General features: G+C 57.8%; 3 protein-coding genes across 7 annotated transcripts; all 3 read left to right on the forward strand.

The window, feature by feature from the left end:
- Window positions 1-154: 154 nt before the first annotated feature.
- Window positions 155-7,508, forward strand: zfyve16 (zinc finger, FYVE domain containing 16). Of its 2 annotated transcripts, XM_061292619.1 has the most exons (18): window positions 155-522; window positions 1,090-1,189; window positions 1,437-3,019; window positions 3,303-3,399; window positions 3,732-3,911; window positions 3,992-4,116; window positions 4,185-4,353; window positions 4,424-4,549; window positions 4,608-4,763; window positions 4,842-5,066; window positions 5,135-5,217; window positions 5,365-5,469; window positions 5,661-5,811; window positions 5,900-5,980; window positions 6,052-6,214; window positions 6,345-6,450; window positions 6,529-6,678; window positions 6,767-7,508. In XM_061292619.1, exons 2-18 carry the CDS (start codon window positions 1,120-1,122, stop codon window positions 6,926-6,928), a joined length of 3,732 nt encoding a protein of 1,243 aa, XP_061148603.1. In that variant the 5' UTR covers window positions 155-522; window positions 1,090-1,119; the 3' UTR covers window positions 6,929-7,508. The 2 variants fall into 2 exon arrangements, with proteins under 2 accessions (XP_061148603.1, XP_061148604.1); XM_061292620.1 differs by lacking the exon at window positions 3,732-3,911 and having other exon boundaries at window positions 156-522.
- Window positions 7,509-7,611: 103 nt separating this feature from the next.
- On the forward strand, window positions 7,612-10,271 carry sec14l7 (SEC14-like lipid binding 7). Its single transcript, XM_061292640.1, has 12 exons — window positions 7,612-7,681; window positions 7,867-7,942; window positions 8,395-8,438; window positions 8,545-8,607; window positions 8,674-8,862; window positions 8,925-9,020; window positions 9,186-9,246; window positions 9,312-9,395; window positions 9,465-9,571; window positions 9,635-9,774; window positions 9,870-10,039; window positions 10,130-10,271. The coding sequence occupies exons 1-12, from the start codon at window positions 7,628-7,630 to the stop codon at window positions 10,237-10,239; spliced, it is 1,194 nt and encodes a 397-aa protein (XP_061148624.1). The 5' UTR covers window positions 7,612-7,627; the 3' UTR covers window positions 10,240-10,271.
- Window positions 10,272-10,958: 687 nt separating this feature from the next.
- Window positions 10,959-17,781, forward strand: LOC133163067 (metal transporter CNNM4). Of its 4 annotated transcripts, XM_061292630.1 has the most exons (11): window positions 10,959-11,187; window positions 11,254-11,640; window positions 11,969-12,574; window positions 12,650-12,890; window positions 13,222-13,365; window positions 13,481-13,615; window positions 13,820-13,989; window positions 14,130-14,226; window positions 14,539-14,628; window positions 15,256-15,419; window positions 15,490-17,781. In XM_061292630.1, the coding sequence occupies exons 1-11, from the start codon at window positions 10,981-10,983 to the stop codon at window positions 15,856-15,858; spliced, it is 2,610 nt and encodes an 869-aa protein (XP_061148614.1). In that variant the 5' UTR covers window positions 10,959-10,980; the 3' UTR covers window positions 15,859-17,781. The 4 variants fall into 4 exon arrangements, with proteins under 4 accessions (XP_061148614.1, XP_061148612.1, XP_061148613.1 ...); XM_061292628.1 differs by having other exon boundaries at window positions 10,959-11,640; XM_061292629.1 differs by having other exon boundaries at window positions 10,959-11,640; window positions 14,542-14,628.
- The last annotated feature ends 527 nt before the right edge of the window (window positions 17,782-18,308 follow it).

The raw sequence follows: 18,308 nt of genomic DNA on the forward strand, positions 1-18,308 counted from the left end.
GTTCTGGGTTGGGTACTTTCTTCCATAATTTCAATTTGAAATGACTGGGGTACTATCATCGTTAAAAAACACACACACACACACACAAACAATCGATTGGATAGACAATGTCAATTCAAAACAAATCCAGCATCGCTGTTCAGGCGCAAACATCGATGTCAGATCTCATCGATCGGTTCGCACTTTGCGGGTTTCTCCGTGTCTGCAAGCAATGTAGTGACCTTTTGAACTTTGAAACACTATACGTTTCGACCCACAGGTGACAAATTGTCAAGTTCGGCGGAGAGCTCGAGGATGTTGGAAATATGCAAGCTCAGCCTGATCCACAGGTCCGTTTCCAAGATGGCCGCCGGAGCACAGACTCCAGACTTGTAGCGTCAAACTCCGAAAGAAAGCGAAAAAAAAAGCTCTTTCTCCTCGGCCCACTTCAAAGCTCACTTAGCAACATGAGCGGACGATGACGTTTGTTAGCAGCACTATAGCCGAGCACGACGCCAGTAGAGCGATGGCAAAAGCCAGCAGGTAAAAGACAAACCGAGCTAGCTAACTAGCCAGCCAACCCTGGAAGCTATCCTGCTAGCCACATTTAGCACACAACGACGAACGAACAATAACAAATAACTCGTTCACGTTGAAGGGAGCGACGCGTCCATCCCCCGAAGCCCGTAGCGTGCTTAGCGGACTCGTCGACAGGGTTTACGGGGACAAAAGTTGAACGTGACTGTGTCTTAGCTATTAGCATCTCTGCTAACAACAACAACTCTGACAAGTAGACTTGACAGCTATCTCCTCGTCAATGTAAGCGACTGCGTTGAAATTGATAGAGAAACTTGTGTGTCAATCCCGAGTCGGCTGTCAGTCTTTTCCACAGCTCGATGTCTTTGGTCAATTTGGAATCCTGTCAAAGGTTTGCGTTTGGACTTAACGTACGAGCGGAATTTGCTCTGTGTCTCTAATCGTGACCCAAAACACTTCCCCCCCCTCATTGAAACGTACGGACATCAGTAACCCTAAATGGAATTTATGTAACAAGGGTCGACTCGTTGACTGTTCGATGGCCAATTTGATTGCCTCTTGCTTGCTCTTCAGGCTTTAGGAGGGATTGATTGTAAAGGCAGCATGGACAGCTTCTTCAAAGCGGCAGTTTGTGACCTGGACAAAGTGCTGGACGACTTTGAGCTGAGCGCAGGTGAGATGCTGAAGGTTTTGCACTTTCCTTCCGTCACAGGATGGAAGTGCACTTTCATTTTCGTCGCAGGATGGAAGTGCACTTTCATTTCCGTCGCAGGATGGAAGTGGACTTTTATTTCCATCATAGGATGGAAGCGAAGCGAAGCGCAGGGCAGGGCAAGGCAGGCAGGCAACCCTTGAGAAAACCTTGCGCTTCATGGAAGCATTGCTTTTCAATGACAATATTTTTTTTTGCCGTCTTGCAGATGATGTCGCCCGCAAGTCGGTCTTCGGAAAGTCCCCGCCGTACAAGTTGACGGCTTTGGGCTCCTCCGGGGCGTCCGGCGTGCCCCCCGACCTTCCCGACCTCAGCGCTCTCCGCTACGGCGGTGGCGCCGAGCGCAACGGCGGTGGCGCCGAGCGCAACGGCGAGGCCCCGGTACAGCCTCTGACCCACGTGGACCTGCTCTCCTCCGTAGACCGCGGCGCCGCTCAGAGCTCGGCACTTCCCTGCCCCGACCGGGCCCTCGAGCCTGTGTGCGACCTGGTCAACGACACGGGTTCGGCCGTCCGAGCCGACAGCCACGATGCCTTCGGTGAGCTGGACGCCGCCGAGAGGCGGTTGGAGGAAGAAGAGAAGGAGAGCGAGGAGGAAGAGGAGCTCCTGTTGGACTTCAGCAACCTGGTGCTGGAGGACCGCGACATGCCCAGCCAGAACTCCAACTGGCACCAGCAGCTGAGTCTGCTGGACATCATCCTTCCTGCAGAGGAAGTGCGAGCGGAAGCGCGAGATGACGGCGAGGCCCAAGACGAAGGCTACGAGGAGGAGAGCCCGGAAGACGACCCGGCCGAGACGAGCGCTCAAACCTCGAGGGCCTCGCTAGGCTCTCCGAAACCCCCGGCGGGTCCCAGCAAGGTGGAGTCGCCCCCAGAGTCGGACAACGAAGCTCCCGTTAGCAGCCCTGGAGAGCGACGCGAAGCTGAGGGGACGGAGGCGGACTCTCTGTCAGCTTTGGACGCTTCTTGCCGTGAGGAACCCCTCCACTCAATTTCCCAGCAGCAGCAGCTGCAGGAGCGCTGCGTGGTAGAGCTTCCCGCCCCCGTCCCTCCCGCCGAAGCTTTGCCCTCGGAGCCCAGCCCGGTGGACCTACCCGAGTTCGGCTTCGAGTATCTGCCCGAGAGCGACCAGGCTGAGCTGCTGGTCACGGACGAGGAGCTGGACGCCTTCCTGCGGGCCGAGGCCGAGCGGGGCGGCGTCTCCGTCCAGCCGGGGCAGGCGGCGCCGCCGCCCGACGGGGACCTTGCTTATGAGGAGCCGAGGAGTTGCGCGCAAGCTCTGCGAGGCCCGGCGTCTCCGGGAAGTGACAGGAGCCTGCCGACGCCGTCTCTCTGCCGGGACTCGCCTTGTCAGGAAGGGAGCCGTCCCCCCACCGAGCAGCAGCACATTTCCCACGGAGGGGCGAGACCCAAGCAGCCGCTCCCGCCTGCCTCCGCCGCCACGTCTTCCCAATCGGCAGACGAGGAGCAGGAGGAGAACCATGACCGCAACGAGGAGGAGGAGGAGGAGGAGAGTCCGCCACGCATGAGCCCGGGCTTCCTGCCGCATTCCCTCGGCGGCTCGCTCTACGCGGCACCGGAGCCGCCGGAATACACGGCCAGCTACGAGGAGCTCTCCGAGCCGCCGCCCTACCCCGGCGAGGGCGGCGCTCGGCCCGCCGGCTGGAAGGAGGAGGAGCCGGGCGGCCGGCAGCCCGCCTGGGTGCCCGACTCGGAAGCCCCCAACTGCATGAACTGCTCGCACAAGTTCACCTTCACCAAGCGGCGCCATCACTGCCGCGCTTGCGGCAAAGTACGTACACGCACACAGATGACCTTGGTGTGGCGATTCATTCATTCCTATTTACATTTGTGGCTGGCTGTGATCCAAATGAAAAGCGGCGTTTGGGAAATTTGTCAAATTCCATCGGAGCTGGTGGTCTGTTTTGCAACCTCGCCCGGAGGATTAATGGCGGCAGAGAGCATGAGCTTCTTGTACTTCTGAGCTCCACTTAAATCCTCTCGATTAAGAGCATTAGAGGAGCGTTTAGGAAGCGCTGTCGGTCCTGACCCGCTTTTGCCCCTTTGTGCGGCAGGTGTACTGCGCGGGCTGCTGCAACCGCAAGTGCAAGCTCAAGTACTTGGAGAAGGAGGCGCGCGTGTGCGTCGTCTGCTTTGACACCTTGCAAAGAGGTAAGCCAAAGGAAAATTCCGGGCCGGATTGGCCAAGGTATTCTAGCGGGCTTGCGCTGGCCATTTCGATATTTCTGTACCGGCCGTACGTGACGTGACGTGACGTGACGTGACCTGACGTGACGTGGCCTGACCTAAGTCCTCCTCGTCAGTAGGTGGCGCTACACTGCGGCCCTTTTCCACATCGGAAACATTAACGATTGACTGAGAGCCATCCTGAATTGAAAGACGAATCAGAACCGGGCTCTGTTTGAAACGACCGGCCAATGGCCTTTTAAAGTGGCTTGACTTGAGTTCACGGCCAACCGCTACCGGTCTTTTGGCGGACGCAGCGCAGGCCCTGGAGCGGATGATGAGCCCCACGGGTCCCGGTCCCAACCCCAACGTCCCGTCACAGTACTGCAGCACCATCCCGCCCCTGCAGCAAGCCCGAGCCGCCGGCACCCTCAACTCGCCGCCGCCCACTGTCATGGTGCCCGTGTCGGCGCTCAAGCACCCCGGCGGCAGCGACGGTGCGACGGCGCTTCCTTCCTTCCGCCGGGTCTCACCGGGCCCGCCCTCACCTCGTCGCCCCTCCTTGTCCCCGCTGCAGGCTGCCCCCGGGAGCACAAGCGAGTTTGGTTCGCCGACGGCATCCTGCCCAACGGGGAAGTGGCCGACACCGGCAAGCTGGCGGCGCCCGCTTGCCGGAGCTCACCCGAGTCGGAAGAAACGGCGGTACGCCCGACGACGCGACGCAACGCCAGTCGGGCGCCCACTCATCGGCTCCCTTCTGTCTTCATCAGTCGGGCCCGAGCGTCCCAGAGGGGGTCCCGCCTCCCCCTTGCGGCCCATGGCACTATGCGCTGCTGGCGGGCTTGGGCTCTGCGGTCCGGAAGGCTCCCAGTCTGCTGCCCGACTCGGAGGACCAACTTCCTCCTCTCCTCATTGCCACGGCGGAGGACGCAGCAGGAGGTTTGTTTGTCCCGGGTGGCCGGCCTGGCCTCTCCTCCCCTGACCTCTCTGACCTTGCTCATCTTCTCAGCAGACGTCTTGGTGGAGGAGAGCCCCGCGCCTTGCCAGATTCGACACCTCTTAGAAGAGGGGGGTCCTCGCCCTTTGACCTTTGTCCTCAACGCCAACCTGCTGGTCAACGTCAAGATGGTCACCTGTGAGTAGAGTTGGGGGGGGCTCGCCTTCCATGCTTGACTCCCGTTGGCCTAACCCAGACGGCGAGCGTGAGTGCTGGTGCTTGGGCTCCAACGGGCTGCGAGCCCTGGGCCAGAGGGAGCTGGTCTTCCTCCTGGAGCGTGTCCCAGAAGACCGAACGCCTCCCCGAGACCTCTTTGCGCTGTGCCTCAGTATTCAGCAGGACGCACAAAGAGGCAGGTGGCGCCGCGCCGCGCCGCGTGTCTGTGCTGGTTTGCCCGCTCGCCCGCCCGCTCACCCGCTCCCTCTCGCAGGCAAGTTTGTGGACGAGCTGGACAACGTGACCTTTGCCGGCAGCTTCCTGGGCAGCAAAGATCACGGCGGGATGCTCTTCTTCTCTCCCACCTGTCAGCCGCTGGAGGGCCTGACTCTGCCCTCGTGGCCTTTCCTCTTTGGCCTTCTCATCCAAAAGCTGGAGGTGCCCTGGGCCAAGGTCTTCCCCCTCAGGCTGCTTCTACGACTCGGCGCCGAGTACGACGGTGTGTACTTGTGCTGCATTCAAATCCCAGAGCGGGGAAGATTGTGATCTTGCAACGTCACTTTGCAGTCTACCCCAGCACCCCCATAAGCGTGCGTTTTCGGGAATCGGTTTATCGCGAGACGGGACACACCATCATGAACCTCCTGGCGGTGAGTCCTCGAGCCCATAGTTGTCGTGCGTTCAGCATGAAGGGTTGGAATGGGGGGGGGGGGGGGGTTTAGATCACCAAATGATTCCCGAGTGCGGTGTGTGTGTGTGTGTGTGACGATCATTGGGACTTTCCCGTCTGAACGCAGGACCTGAGGAACTACCAATACAGCCTGGCGTCCGTGGAGGGTCTGAGGGTCCACATGGAGGTGGGCCGCAGCTTCATCGACATCCCCAAAAGCAGCTTTGGCCAGGTGAATAGAATGGAATAGAATAGATCTTTATTGTCATTGTCACACATGTACAACGAGTGCCAACCGATGAGTGCGTGAGATAAAAAATCAATAGAATAAAAAAATACAAGCTAAAACCCCACAGAAGAATGATTTTCTTTTCGCTTCCTTCCACACGTCTGGAGGTCACGCCATATGTTTGCGCTTTGCAGATGCAGCGGGTGTTGAGCGGCGCCAACGAGCACGTGATCACCGTCGGCGCCACCTTGAGTCTGCGGGCCGACTCGCACCTGGTGTGCTTCCAGAACGAGGACGGCAGCTACCGGACGCAAGCCGCCAGCGTGCCCGGCAAGACGCGCACGGGTGGGTGGGTGGTTGGGGCGCCCGTCTCCCCTTTGACTCTGCGTCGGCGCCACTGAAGCCTTTTGCCTCCCTCCCTCCCTCCCTCCAGTGACAGGGGCCAGCTTCGTGGTCTTCAACGGCGCCCTGAAAGCCTCGTCGGGCTTCATCGCCAAGTCAAGCATCGTAGAAGGTCAGCACTCAACCGGTGTCACCCTCCGTCGGCTCTGGCTTTTGAAAATGTGACGTTTATGGGCCTTTTAGACGGTCTGATGGTGCAGATGCCCCCCGAGACCATGGAGGCCTTGCGGGCGGCCCTGCGCGAGCAGAACGACTTCAACATCGCCTGCGGAAGGACGGACGAGACGGACGTCCGGGAAAACGTCAGCGTGCGCTGGCTTGACTGGACGCCGCCCATCAACACTGGGTAAGATGGGACACTAATGTTGGTCTAATTTGTCTTAAAGTTACTGGGCAGTCATGGAAACTTTAGTCTGCCAAGTTGAACTCAAAGTCCAGCGCGCTGACTCGCTAACGCTGACTCCCCGACTCGCCAGAATGACAAGTGACGTGGACGGGCGGAGTCTGGAGGGCGCGCGCTCCGTGAGGATGCGGCAGGACGCCGAGTTCGAGTGTGACGGACACGTCATCGCGTGTTCCGAGGTGACACCCGCCGCCTTGTGATCCGTCTTGCCCGCCCGCCCGCCGCCTCCGAGGCTGACGGCGGCGGTCTCCCGGCAGGTCTTCTACCAGCCGACGTCCGCCGAGCACAGCCCCTTCCAGAAGGAGCTGGCCGCGGCCGCCTGCGGCGCTTTGACACCTCATCTGGCCGCCCTCGCCGCCAGCGCCATCAACTCCTTCAGCCTGCGTGTGTCCACGCGAGACGACGTGGTAGGTCTTTGGCTTGGTGGTCTCGGTGTGTCCGCGTGAGCGACAGGTATGGCAGCGCAGCGTCTCAACACATGTTTGCGCCTTGCAGGTGGAGTACCAGGCCGGTTGGGGCGAGCGCCCCCTCCCCCAGCGCTACACCAACGAGCTGGACAGCGCGCTGATCCCCGTCATCCACGGGGGCGGCGCCATCGTGCCCCCGCCCGCCCCCGTGGACATGGAGCTGCTCTTCTTCATCACACACGCCATCTGAAGCTCAAAGGAGCGGTTCTAGAAGAGGACAGCTTGAGGAGCCACCAAATGCCACGAGCCCGCCGCTGTTGCTCTCTTTGTGGTCGGGCGTTCTGCTGGCAGCAAACTCCAAACTTTAATGTGGTGACATTCGATTGACGTGCGTGTCCCCAACTCAAAGAGCAACGACTCAAAATGGGCCGCCCGCCCGCCCGCCCTCTCTACGGGTGTTGCAGATTTTGGCCCACCTGCTTTGATGCCGTCTCGGGGCCCAAGAACGGCGTTGATGCGAGAGGAGGCGCTTGGGCATGTCAGGTTTTGCTCTTGCGCCATCTTGTGGCACCTGTGGGCCATTACAGATTCCGAGGATCTTTTTTTGCCCCCCCCAAACCCCCGCTGACACTTCAATGATCATGACTGATCCTGAATGTACTTATCCTGCAGCTTTAAACTTGACAGTGTAGGGTTCAAAGGTCACCCTGTCGCCAGCGTCTGACCGAACTTCTCGGGGACCCCAGTGCATTGCGTGAGACCATTGTGTTGCTTTTTTTCTTCTTTTATTTCATCTCGGGTCTTTATTGAATAAATGTGCATAAGAGAGATGATCCGCGTGGTGTTTTTTCCCCCCCAAATGTGCGTGATGGGGGGCGTGTCCTGGACCTCCCCCAAGGCCAGTGTCTCCGCTCGCTCTCCGGCGTCCATTGTGTCCAGTGCGGACAACATGAGCGGGCGCGTTGGAGAGTTGAGCGCCGAACAAGCTGCTTGGCTGGCGCAGGTGAAAGTGGCTCTTGCTGACCTTTCTTTCCCCTTCCTTTGATTTGCCTCCACTTTTTGCTTTTGTCAAGCATTTGCTCCCTTGTTTGGACTTCCACCAAGTGTTTGTTGCTTTGGTTTTGTTGTGAAAGATGGACTTGACATGCTCGTTCCTGTCTTCAAGTCATTGTTTGTCGTCTCTTGCAGTTTCGCGACCGAATCGGAGACATCCTTCCCGAACTGCCGGCCCAACACGACCACTACCTGCTCCGCTGGCTCCGAGGTCAGCCGCGCCGCGCACGCACGCACGCACGCACGCACTGAGGGACTTTGAGTAGAGAGAGATAAGATAAGAAGTGTAAAGACTAAGATCAGCAAGACAAGCAAGGCTTGTTTGATTGAACTTGATCCCCACTTTCCCCCCCAAGAGCAAACAGCGTGCACAAATAAGTGGAGGCGCCAATCAGGCGAGCGGCCGGACATCAAGTTCTTTCGCCCAACTTCACAGCTGGGTTCTTTGATCAATAATTCCACAAAAGGGAGGATGAAAGTCCACCCTGGTCAAGCCAAATGTTTGTTTGTTGATTGAAGTGAAACTGGCAACTGCTTTGAGACCACCGTGGGTGGCTCTATTACCATTACTCACTAGTTTGAGTAGTTGCTTGGAAATGCAACGTGACGATTGCAACATTGCTTTGTGTTGCCTGTGATTCTGATTTCTTGTCTTTATTCCAGCCCGAAGCTTCAATGTCCCCAAAGCTGAAGTGATGATCAGGAAGGCAAGCTGAAAATACAATTGGCCCTTTGCTGCATGTGGCCGCTTAACGTCACGTCCCCGTGTGTGTGTGTGTGTGTGTGTGTGTGTGTGTGTGCGCGTATATGCAGCACCTGGACTTCCGGAGGAACATGAAGGCGGACACCGTCATTTCCGACTGGACGCCACCTGAGGTTTGCGTGAATGGAGAGATGACGTGGCGGCGATGCCGTGGTCCCAATTTGCTGCCACGTGCGCAGGTGATCACGCGCTACGTGTCGGGCGGCATGTGCGGCTACGACAAGGAAGGCAACCCCATCTGGTACGACTTGGTGGGCCCGCTGGACCCCAAAGGGCTTCTGATGTCGGCCAGCAAGCAGGACTTCTTGAGGACCAAGATGCGCAACATGGAGATGCTGCAGAGGGAATGTGAAAAGCAGTCGGAGAAGGTCTGGCTCGTCGCGCCTTGCCCAAGCGCTTGCCTTTCGTTCCCTCATTGCGCCATCTGCAGTTGGGCGTCAACGTGGAGGCCATCACGCTCATCTACGACTGCGAGGGTCTGGGCTTCAAGCACATGTGGAAGCCGGCCATCGAGACGTACGGCGAGGTTTGTCCCTGGCGCCTCGGCCCTCCCTTTTGTTGGCGCCTGCCCGACGACGTGTGACCTTGCGTGTGACCTTGCGTGTGACCTTGCGTGTGACCTTGCGTGTGACCTTGCGTGTGACCTTGCGTGTGACCTTGCATGTGCCCTGCCCTGCCCTGCCCTGCCCAGATCCTCACCATGTTTGAGGACAACTATCCGGAAGCGCTCAAGAGGGTCCTCCTCATCAAAGGTAGCTCACGGGCGTTGTGGCCGCCACTTTGCCGACGGCTCTGACATTGGCCGTCTTCGCCGCAGCTCCCAAACTGTTTCCGATGGCCTACAACCTGATCAAGCGCTTCCTCTGCGAGGAGACGCGACGCAAGCTCACGGTTGTCGGAAGTAAGGCGGTCGGGCCCAAAACGGCGCCTCGGCGTGTTTCTTTGGAGCTCATTGTTCCCGCGTGAGCAGGCAACTGGCAGGAAGTACTTCGTAAGCACGTGGACGCCGAGCAGCTTCCGGTGGTGTACGGTGGAACCCGCACGGACCCGGACGGAGATCCTCGCTGCAGAACCATGGTGAGCGCACGCCGCAGCGACGGCGAGGACGCCGACGATGATGATGGCGGTGACGATCCGCAGATCAACTACGGCGGCACGGTGCCGCAGTCGTACTACATCCAGAACTCAATCAAGGTCCAGTACGACACCACGGTGAACATCGGCCGCGGCGCCGTCTTGCAGCTGGACGTCCACGTGAGCGCCCCCTGCAGCCTGCTGAGGTACGTGGCGAACATCAAGGTCGGAAACGCCCTCCCTGCCTTTATATTAGGCCTGAGCGTGCGCGTACGCTCCCCCCCCCCCCCCCCCCCCGCAGGTGGCAGTTCGCCAGCGACGGGGCGGACATTGGCTTCGGGGTGTTCCGACGCGCGGCGCCGGGCGGTCAGCAGGAGACGGCGGACGTGTTGGAGGTGCTTCCCAGCCAACGCTACAACGCGCACCTGGTGCCCGAGGACAACATGATCACCTGCCCCGAGGCGGGAGTGTGTGAGTGCAACGTGTCCAAGAAAGTCAGTCAGTCAGTCCGTCAGTCCGTCCGTCCGTGAATCCAATTGCCTTCCCGGTGTTTGTTTGCAGACGTTTTGTCTTTCGACAACAGTTACAGCATCTTGCAGTCCAAGCGGGTCAGCTACACGGCGGAGGTGCTGCCTCCCGCCGTCCGTCCGTCCGTCCGTCCGTCACCTTGACGACCACAGCGGCCGGACTTAGTCATTAAATATGATTGCATTTCATGACTTTGCCCATCTGGATTATCTCCTTCGCCCACGCTAGATAAATCCATTTGCATTTGTTGCACGCTGCAGGTCACTGAGCCACATAAGTTGACCATTACTAGTATTTCTATTGTCATTGAAGGTGATGAATAGCTCGGTAGTGCTGGAAACGAGACACGAGAGGGCGCTGTCGACAACGCGCACCCCACGACAGACGTCCGCGTAAGCGCCCGCGCGCGCGCGTGACGTCATGAGCGTATTATCCACTCAGGCGCGTGGATAATGCAGACATGGCGCATTGATTTGGGAGGCGCGCCACACGACTTGACGTCACAGCCGTCTGACGCGGTGGTTTGTTGACATGTGGAAGGTCACGCATGTCACGCCACCCGGAAGTGGACGTCATCAAGAAGCCGGCAGGACGAGTCTCGCACACCGCTGTCAAGGCGCCAAATGTCGGCCCGCAAGAAGCGAATTCTGTTGTCAATACGCATTTCCATTTTGATGTGTCCTTTAGCTGGGACAATTGAGGAGAGAAAAATAAGGCAGTCCAGTCGTCAATGCAGTCATAAAGCGCTTTAGCCTCTGGTCCCAAGTGAAAACGTCCGTCCTTTGAGGTAGGCCGAGTGGAGAGGGGAGGGGGGGTGTTGGGGGCGCGGCCTGCGGGACTGGCGTAAATGACGTCACCGCGCTCCAGCCACCAGTCAAACAAACATGGCGAGGGAATGGAGCGGCCAGCAGGGTTACATCGTCACTGTCCTCCTCTTCCTGTGCAGCGCAGACGGAGCTCGCTCGGAGGCGACCGGCGGAGCTGGCGGCGACGGGGGACGACCAGGGGGAGCGGGAGCAGGAGCAGGAGCACGGGCAGGAGCAGGAGCAGGAGCAGGAGGAGCTGGAAGCGCCGGCGCCGGCGGCACGCAGGTGCTCGGCATGCGGCTGGAGACGAGCGACAAGCCGGCCAGCACCACTGACGACGGCGTGCTGCAGGTGACCGAGGACAGCTCCGTGCAGCTCCGCTTCTACGGCCTGAGCCTGCACCCCGGAGCCTGGACGCTCATCCGCTTTGCGGAGCTCGGATCCTCGGACGAGGATGCGGCCAACGCCAACGGCGGCGGCGGCACCTGCTCGGACTTCACGAAGGACATTGCGGTCGGGACCTTCATGAATGTGAGCGGCCAGGGCACGTCGGGTCTGCTGCGCGTGCACGTCAAGCCGCTGCGCAAGAGCGAGTCGAGCAGCGAGTACGCGCTGTGCACGCGAATGGACGACCGGGACGGCGGCGGCGGCGGCCAGCGCTGGCAGCCGCTGGATGACCGTGACGGGCGCCTGCTGGTCGTGGAGGAGAAAAAGCCGCTGCTGCCGCTGTGGATGCAGGTCAGTGACGTCGAGCGCGCGAGCGAGCGCGCGCGCGCGCGCAGGTGGCTTTGAGAAAACTAGCAAGCCACATTTTTGCCGGCAGCTTCTACCGCTAAATAGCCAAGTAGAAATACTTGGAGCAATTCTAGTATACAATACATTGGTTGCAGAGTTCGGCTTTTTTTTGGGTTTGTTTTTGGGCCTTTCCTCTAGCTACTATTATTCTGGTTTGAGAAATGAGAAGCAATCTTTTCTTTTCCTGACCACGTGCCTGCTGGACCAGCAGTCAATGCTGGTGCTGTCGGGCATGTTCAGCGGTCTGAACCCGGGCCTCTTATTTCGCCAGGCCATCCTGACCACGTGCCTGCTGGTGCTGTCGGGCATGTTCAGCGGTCTGAACCTGGGGCTGATGGCGCTGGACCCCATGGAGCTGCGCATCGTGCAGAGCTGCGGCACGGACAAGGAGAAGAAGTACGCGCGCAAGATCGAGCCCATCCGGAGCAAGGGCAACTACCTGCTGTGCTCGCTGCTGCTGGGCAACGTGCTGGTCAACACCACGCTCACCATCCTGCTGGACGACCTGATCGGCTCGGGCCTGGGCGCCGTGGCCGCCTCCACCGTGGGCATCGTCATCTTCGGCGAGATCGTGCCGCAGGCGCTGTGCTCGCGCCACGGCCTGGCGGTGGGCGCCAACACCATCGCGCTGACCAAGTTCTTCATGCTGCTCACCTTCCCGCTCAGCTTCCCCGTCAGCAAGCTGCTGGACGTGCTGCTGGGCCAGGAGATCGGCACCGTCTACAACCGCGAGAAGCTGGTGGGGATGCTCAAGGTGACCGAGCCCTACAACGACCTGGACAAGGAGGAGCTCAACATGATCCAGGGGGCGCTGGAGCTGCGCACCAAGACGGTGGAGGACGTCCTGACGCCGCTGGCCGACTGCTTCATGATCCAGGTGACGTCACCCTTGGGTCAGGGTAGGCAGCGTGGGCGCGAGCCAGCAGCTGCTGAGCCCTTCTTGTCGCGGCAGGCCGAGGCGGTGCTGGACTTTGACACCATGTCGGAGATCATGGGCAGCGGCTACACGCGCATCCCCGTCTACGACGACGAGCGCTGCAACATCGTGGACATCCTCTACGTCAAGGACCTGGCCTTCGTCGACCCCGACGACTGCACCACGCTCAAGACCGTCACCAAGTTCTACAACCACCCCGTGCACTTTGTCTTCCACGACACCAAACTGGACACCATGCTGGAGGAGTTTAAGAAAGGTCAGCGAGTTGCCGCGGGGCGTGTGCGCGAGTTCACATGTGCGAGCGCCGGCCGGGCCGGGCCGTGCCGTGCCGTGCGTGTGTGTTGACCCCTTCTCGGCCCCTTCTCGACCTTCACACGGGAAGTAGCTAGCCTGAGGCATTCCCGCGTTACGATCGACGGGCCGCACCGACCAATCACCGAGCGGCCCGTCGTTTGTCGATCCGTGCCTCGATGTTGGCTGGCAACCAATCTGGGGCCGGGCGCAAGTCACAACTGTGTCACGGCCAGGCCCAAAGTTGCGCTCGCTCGCCTCCCTTTCTAACACGGTGCGCTCTCGTCGTCCGTCAGGCAAGTCCCACCTGGCCATCGTGCAGAAGGTGAACAACGAGGGCGAGGGCGACCCCTTCTACGAGGTGCAGGGATTGGTCACCCTGGAGGACGTCATCGAGGAGATCATCAAGTCGGAAATCCTGGACGAGTCGGACCTCTACAGTGAGTGGGCGAGCAAATTTAGAAGGCGCAAGCGGCTTTGCCCGGCTTTGGGATTAGCGGCCGACGTTTGAGGGCATTTGCAAAAGTTCCGTGACGGCGCTCGCGTTTGTCGCAGCCGACAACCGCAACAAGAAGCGAGTGGACGCCAACAAGAACAAACGAGACTTCTCGGCCTTCAAGCACGAGGGCGACGCCAAGGCCAAGATCTCGCCGCAGCTCTTGCTGGCCGCGCATCGCTTCCTGGCCACGGGTGAGCGTCCCGCTTGACGTCCTGTTTGCTTAGCTCCGCCCCTCGGTGACGCAAAGAAATTTGCTCTCTTGCCGTTTGGCCGGCAAATCTTTGGCCTTGACCAAGTGCGCCCTCTGGCGGCTGCCTGCCCGCGGCGATGCAAGTTTCCCGGCACGGTTTTGCTTTTGCCGGCCGGTCAGTCACGAGGTGTTGTTGCGCTCTTAGAGGTGAGCCTGTTTGGTGGCTTCCACGTGAGCGAGAAGGTCCTGCTGAGGATCTTGAGGCATCCCGACGTGGTGCAGGAGCTGAAGTTTGACGACAACGACAAGCGCGCACCGCAGCACTTCCTGTACCAGCGCGGCAAGCCCGTCGACTACTTTGTGCTCCTTCTGCAGGTATGCCAAATCCTTTCCGAAGAACTTGGGGGAAAAAGTTGCCACAGCTTCTGATACAATATTCATTGTGTGTGTGTGTGTCACCGGAGAACCCGCGTTGCAGATGCTGTCAGACTTGTTAAGTGTGTGTGTCTCCTCAGGGTCGAGTGGAGGTGGAGGCGGGAAACGAGAACATGAAGTTTGAGACGGGCCCCTTCTCCTACTACGGTGTCATGGCACTCAGCACGCCATCGCTAGGTGAGCGCACGTTTCCACCTGCTTCTTAGCTTAGGCGATTGTTCTCCTCTAAAGAAGGAAGGCGCTTCTTTTTGCCTTCCAAGCAGGCCGCGTCTGGCACGATGTAACGTAACGCCGCGTGGGCGCTCGGCCGACACGCGTCTTAATCCCGTGCTGAAAATAGCGCCGAGGGTTCAAAGGTGGCCGAGCGCTTTGATGAGCCGCGGCACCCCATGGAGCGTCTGGAGAGGCTTCCGATTGGAGTCTGCTGCTGTCACCAAATAACAACTTAATCCTGTCTATCTTTCTCCCCCCGTCTCCTCCATCTCCCAGCAGTGACCCCCCCCCTGTCCCCGTCGGTGGCGTCTCCGCCTCCGAGGCGCCTCTCACTTAAGAGGTTCTCTGTGTTCTCTCGAATCCCAGGTAAACATTGGCCGGGTTCATCCTTCACCCTCGTCGTCATGGTCGCCGTCAGTCATCATTAGCATTTGACCTCATTGGGGGTGGGTGACCTTGAGGATGCAAACGACAACAGCTGTCGTTTTTAGCTTGTCCACCAGAGGGCAGCTGAGAGTTAACACAGCAGCCTGGCCTTAGCATCTGTTTCCATGGGGATGAGTCCCCGCCCCCCCCCCCCCCCCTTTCCAAAGTCAACTCCACATTCCAGGTTCTTCTTGGCTTAGAGTAGAGAAAGGCCCGCCATGAGGCACGAGGTGTTTTGCATCTCACATGCTCGGCTAGGCTAAGCTAAGTGCTTGCTAAACCCAGCATGTCAAATGATTCCTTCCTTCCTTCCTTCCTTCCTTGACAGCACCTCAGATAACCTTGTCATCAGGTAACCCCACCTCACTCCTCCCCAGCCCCTAACCCCTCCCTCCCTGACATTACACAGCTCAGCCAATGAGACGGCCGCGCGCCATCAACGCACTTGGCCTCACATGGCGGCATGTTTGTCCTTTTCGCCTCCACGCCACCGTCGTGCGTCCGCCCCGCCCGCACCACACAATTTCATCAACACCACCTCGACACGCTCTTGCCGTCCAATCGCAGAGTTCCGTTCGCCCACGCACGGGGGCAACCTGAACCGCTCGGCGTCAGTCGGCGGGCCGGAGAGCAGCTCCATGGGGGGCAGCGCCGGTCAAATCCCGGGAACGCCCTTCCAGTACGTGCCGGACTTCTGCGTACGAGCAATCAGCGACCTGCAGTTTGTCAAGGTGCAACTAACAAAAGCCTTCCCCAAGCACCTTTCGAGTCGTTTAGGGAGCCGCTGTTTGTGCTACTCAGATCACCCGAGCGCAGTACCAGAACGCCGTGCTGACGTCGCGACTGGACAGTACGCCGCAGTCCCCCGAGGGAAGTCAACAGCGCCTGGATGCAGCGGCCACGCCGCCGGACGGGCGCCCCCCGCTGTCCCTCGCTACGCCTCCCCTCAAGCATCCGCCGTGCAACGCCGCCGCTAGCTCGGCGCCGCGCCCCGGCCAGGCGACGCTTCCGAGCAAGCACGCCGGCCCGCGCCGAGCCACGCCGCCCGGGGAAGCCGAGGGCATCCCGGGCGAGACCACCACGCTGCTGGGCGAGCAACACAACTGCGTGGACCCCCCCCGGCGACCCGGCCAGCCCCTGGCGCACGCGCATACCGAGAGCACCATCTGACACACCTCCCTCACTTCCTGTTCTTCCGTGACCAGAAAGGGCGCACGCGAAGGGTCTGCATGCCACCTTTGGATAAGTGAAAGCTTCTATCGTCCATCCCCTTTGGCGCTGTGCAACGGTGACGCACGCCATTGTCAATGTGCAAATTTGCTGCTTCCGGCCCACTCATCTGAGACATCCAAGGACCAGACCCAATCAAAACGGACACTTGACTTTGGGGCGTTCTCCCGCTTGCCAAGGCGCTGCGTGAAACTTTACCGTAAATTCTCCAGCCTCTTCCTGTTGTTCCATTGGCTTAATATTTAGACAACACTTTGGATTTCTTGTATTTGGTGTCTTGTTAGCTCCTCGATCACTGTGAAAAAAAAAAGGATATCAGCGCCATCCAACAAAATCTGTGTCACAAACTCCCATCATGATTTGGGGACTTTTTATGTGGGATTTTGTAAGGTGACTGATTAGCATTTGGTTTTGCCAGCCATTAATGAGAAGCAGCAGCAGCAGCTAGCTTTGGGGAGGTTAGCGTTGACAATGACAAATCCAAAATGCCACGAAAAGGGAATTTTTCCCGCAGGTTGGAGTAGTGGTGAGCGCATCCGACTCACATTGCTGAGGTTCTGGGTTCCAACCTGTCGGTCGAGTTAGCGTGCTAGGCTAACGCCCAACGTGGCTTCATGTTTAACCAGCGTGTCCGTGCCCTCTCTGTGTGTTTATTAACTGTGCGGGTTAAGAATTCAGCACGTTTACGTTCAAAGATTCACGGAGAGAAACATTCCGTCGTCGCATGCTGTCTGAACCTTTAACTTCAACGCTAAGGTAAGCTGTCGTTAGGGCAGCTTCATTCACGGTTGCTAGCATGTAGCTAACGTTATTCATGAAACTATAAAGGGAAAAATGAACCATTTTAAGTGGAAAGAGTGCAGTAGAGAAGAGCACTGCGCTTGCGCACACTGTAAATAACATTTGGATTTCACTTCTGCACGTTGTTGAACAAAGACGCACAATGTGGTGGAAACGGATCACGGTTCTCCTATTCATTTGGTGAATCGGTCGGGAATCACGAGTCACTGCTTTCCTTACGGACCTGGAACATTTGTTTGTTTATTTATTTTTTAAAGGTCGTCTGGAATGTTGTTTTAGAATGGAACGCGCACGCAGCAGCACCACGAAAGCACAATAATCGTCTTGCACTGTTTGGGCCGCTAAACGTGTGGCGATCGATTGATCGATCGATCCATCTTGCAGATTGACTACTGTGATGAAAGGCTGAGGCAAAGACACACCCCAAAAAGTAGTTCTGTAGCAATCTTAGCGTCTTAGATTTATGCTTGTTTAGATTTTTATTATTATTTAAGATTATTTTTGGTGTAAGAGCAGATGATCTATACATAAGTCGTTGCCCTACTATATGCAGACATTGTTCTGCTTTTCTTTCTTTCTTTCTTTCTTTCTTTCTTTCTTTCTTTCTTTCTTTCTTTCTTTCTTTCTTTCTTTCTTTCTTTCTTTCTTTCGTTCTTTCTTTCTTTCTTTCTTTCTTTCCTTCCATCACTCGTACTCTTTTGACCCTCTCGTGTGAACCTCGAGTGCATATCAACATCAAACAAGTCCATCTGGCCTAAATGTCTTCCCATTGACATCTGCATCCTTCCTTCCCTTCCTCGCAATGTTGACAACAACAATGTGTTGTTGTTTTTTTCTTCTTCTTCTCCTCCTCATTATTCTGCGTTGGGCATTGCAGTCAAGTTTGGGATCCAAAGGTCTTTTGGCAAGACACACGTTTGATTTTGCCGGTGGTGAATATTTAGCGCGTCTTCTGCAATGTTTGACAAGCCGGGAGTGTGCAACGGATGCAGTGGTGGTTTGGATCATCGGGCATCTCTGTCAAGGGTTCATGAATAAATTGGACTAGCTTTCTCTACACACCATCTGTGCTGTGAGCTCATTCAAACGGCAACGGTCCGATAGGATGTGCGCATGACTGCAATGTGGCAAAGCAAAAAAGCAAAGCAAAGCAAAGCATCCCAGCGCCGCGGAACGGAGCGGGCCGTAAGCAGGGCAGAGCCAAGATGGTCGCCGCGGCGCGCAGTTTCACGGGCGCCATATTGGCTCACTTGTGCTGCGTTCCCTGCCTGCCAGGACATTTGAGACCTCCGTCGCATTTATTACTCGAGTTGAGTCGAGTTACTTCTTCACCTCATACTTGAAGTGTGAAATGTGTTAAAAACACATACAAGTCAGTACGTAGACACGAGGCGGTGGTTCGTTTTAGCACCGTGTGGTAACCCACTACAACCGTAGCTTTTCGTCAAGCATATATATCCCTTGCACGATGTAAATCATGTATATGCACACATATGCGAGTGACTCCGTGGAGGTGTGATTTGTCCGTCCGTCCGTATCATCCATTGGCTGCAACCTTGCTTCTTCCGCACGTTTTCAACACGTCCACT

The sequence above is a fragment of the Syngnathus typhle genome, linkage group LG12 (assembly GCF_033458585.1).
Source record: "Syngnathus typhle isolate RoL2023-S1 ecotype Sweden linkage group LG12, RoL_Styp_1.0, whole genome shotgun sequence".
Taxonomy (NCBI): Eukaryota; Metazoa; Chordata; class Actinopteri; order Syngnathiformes; family Syngnathidae; genus Syngnathus; species Syngnathus typhle.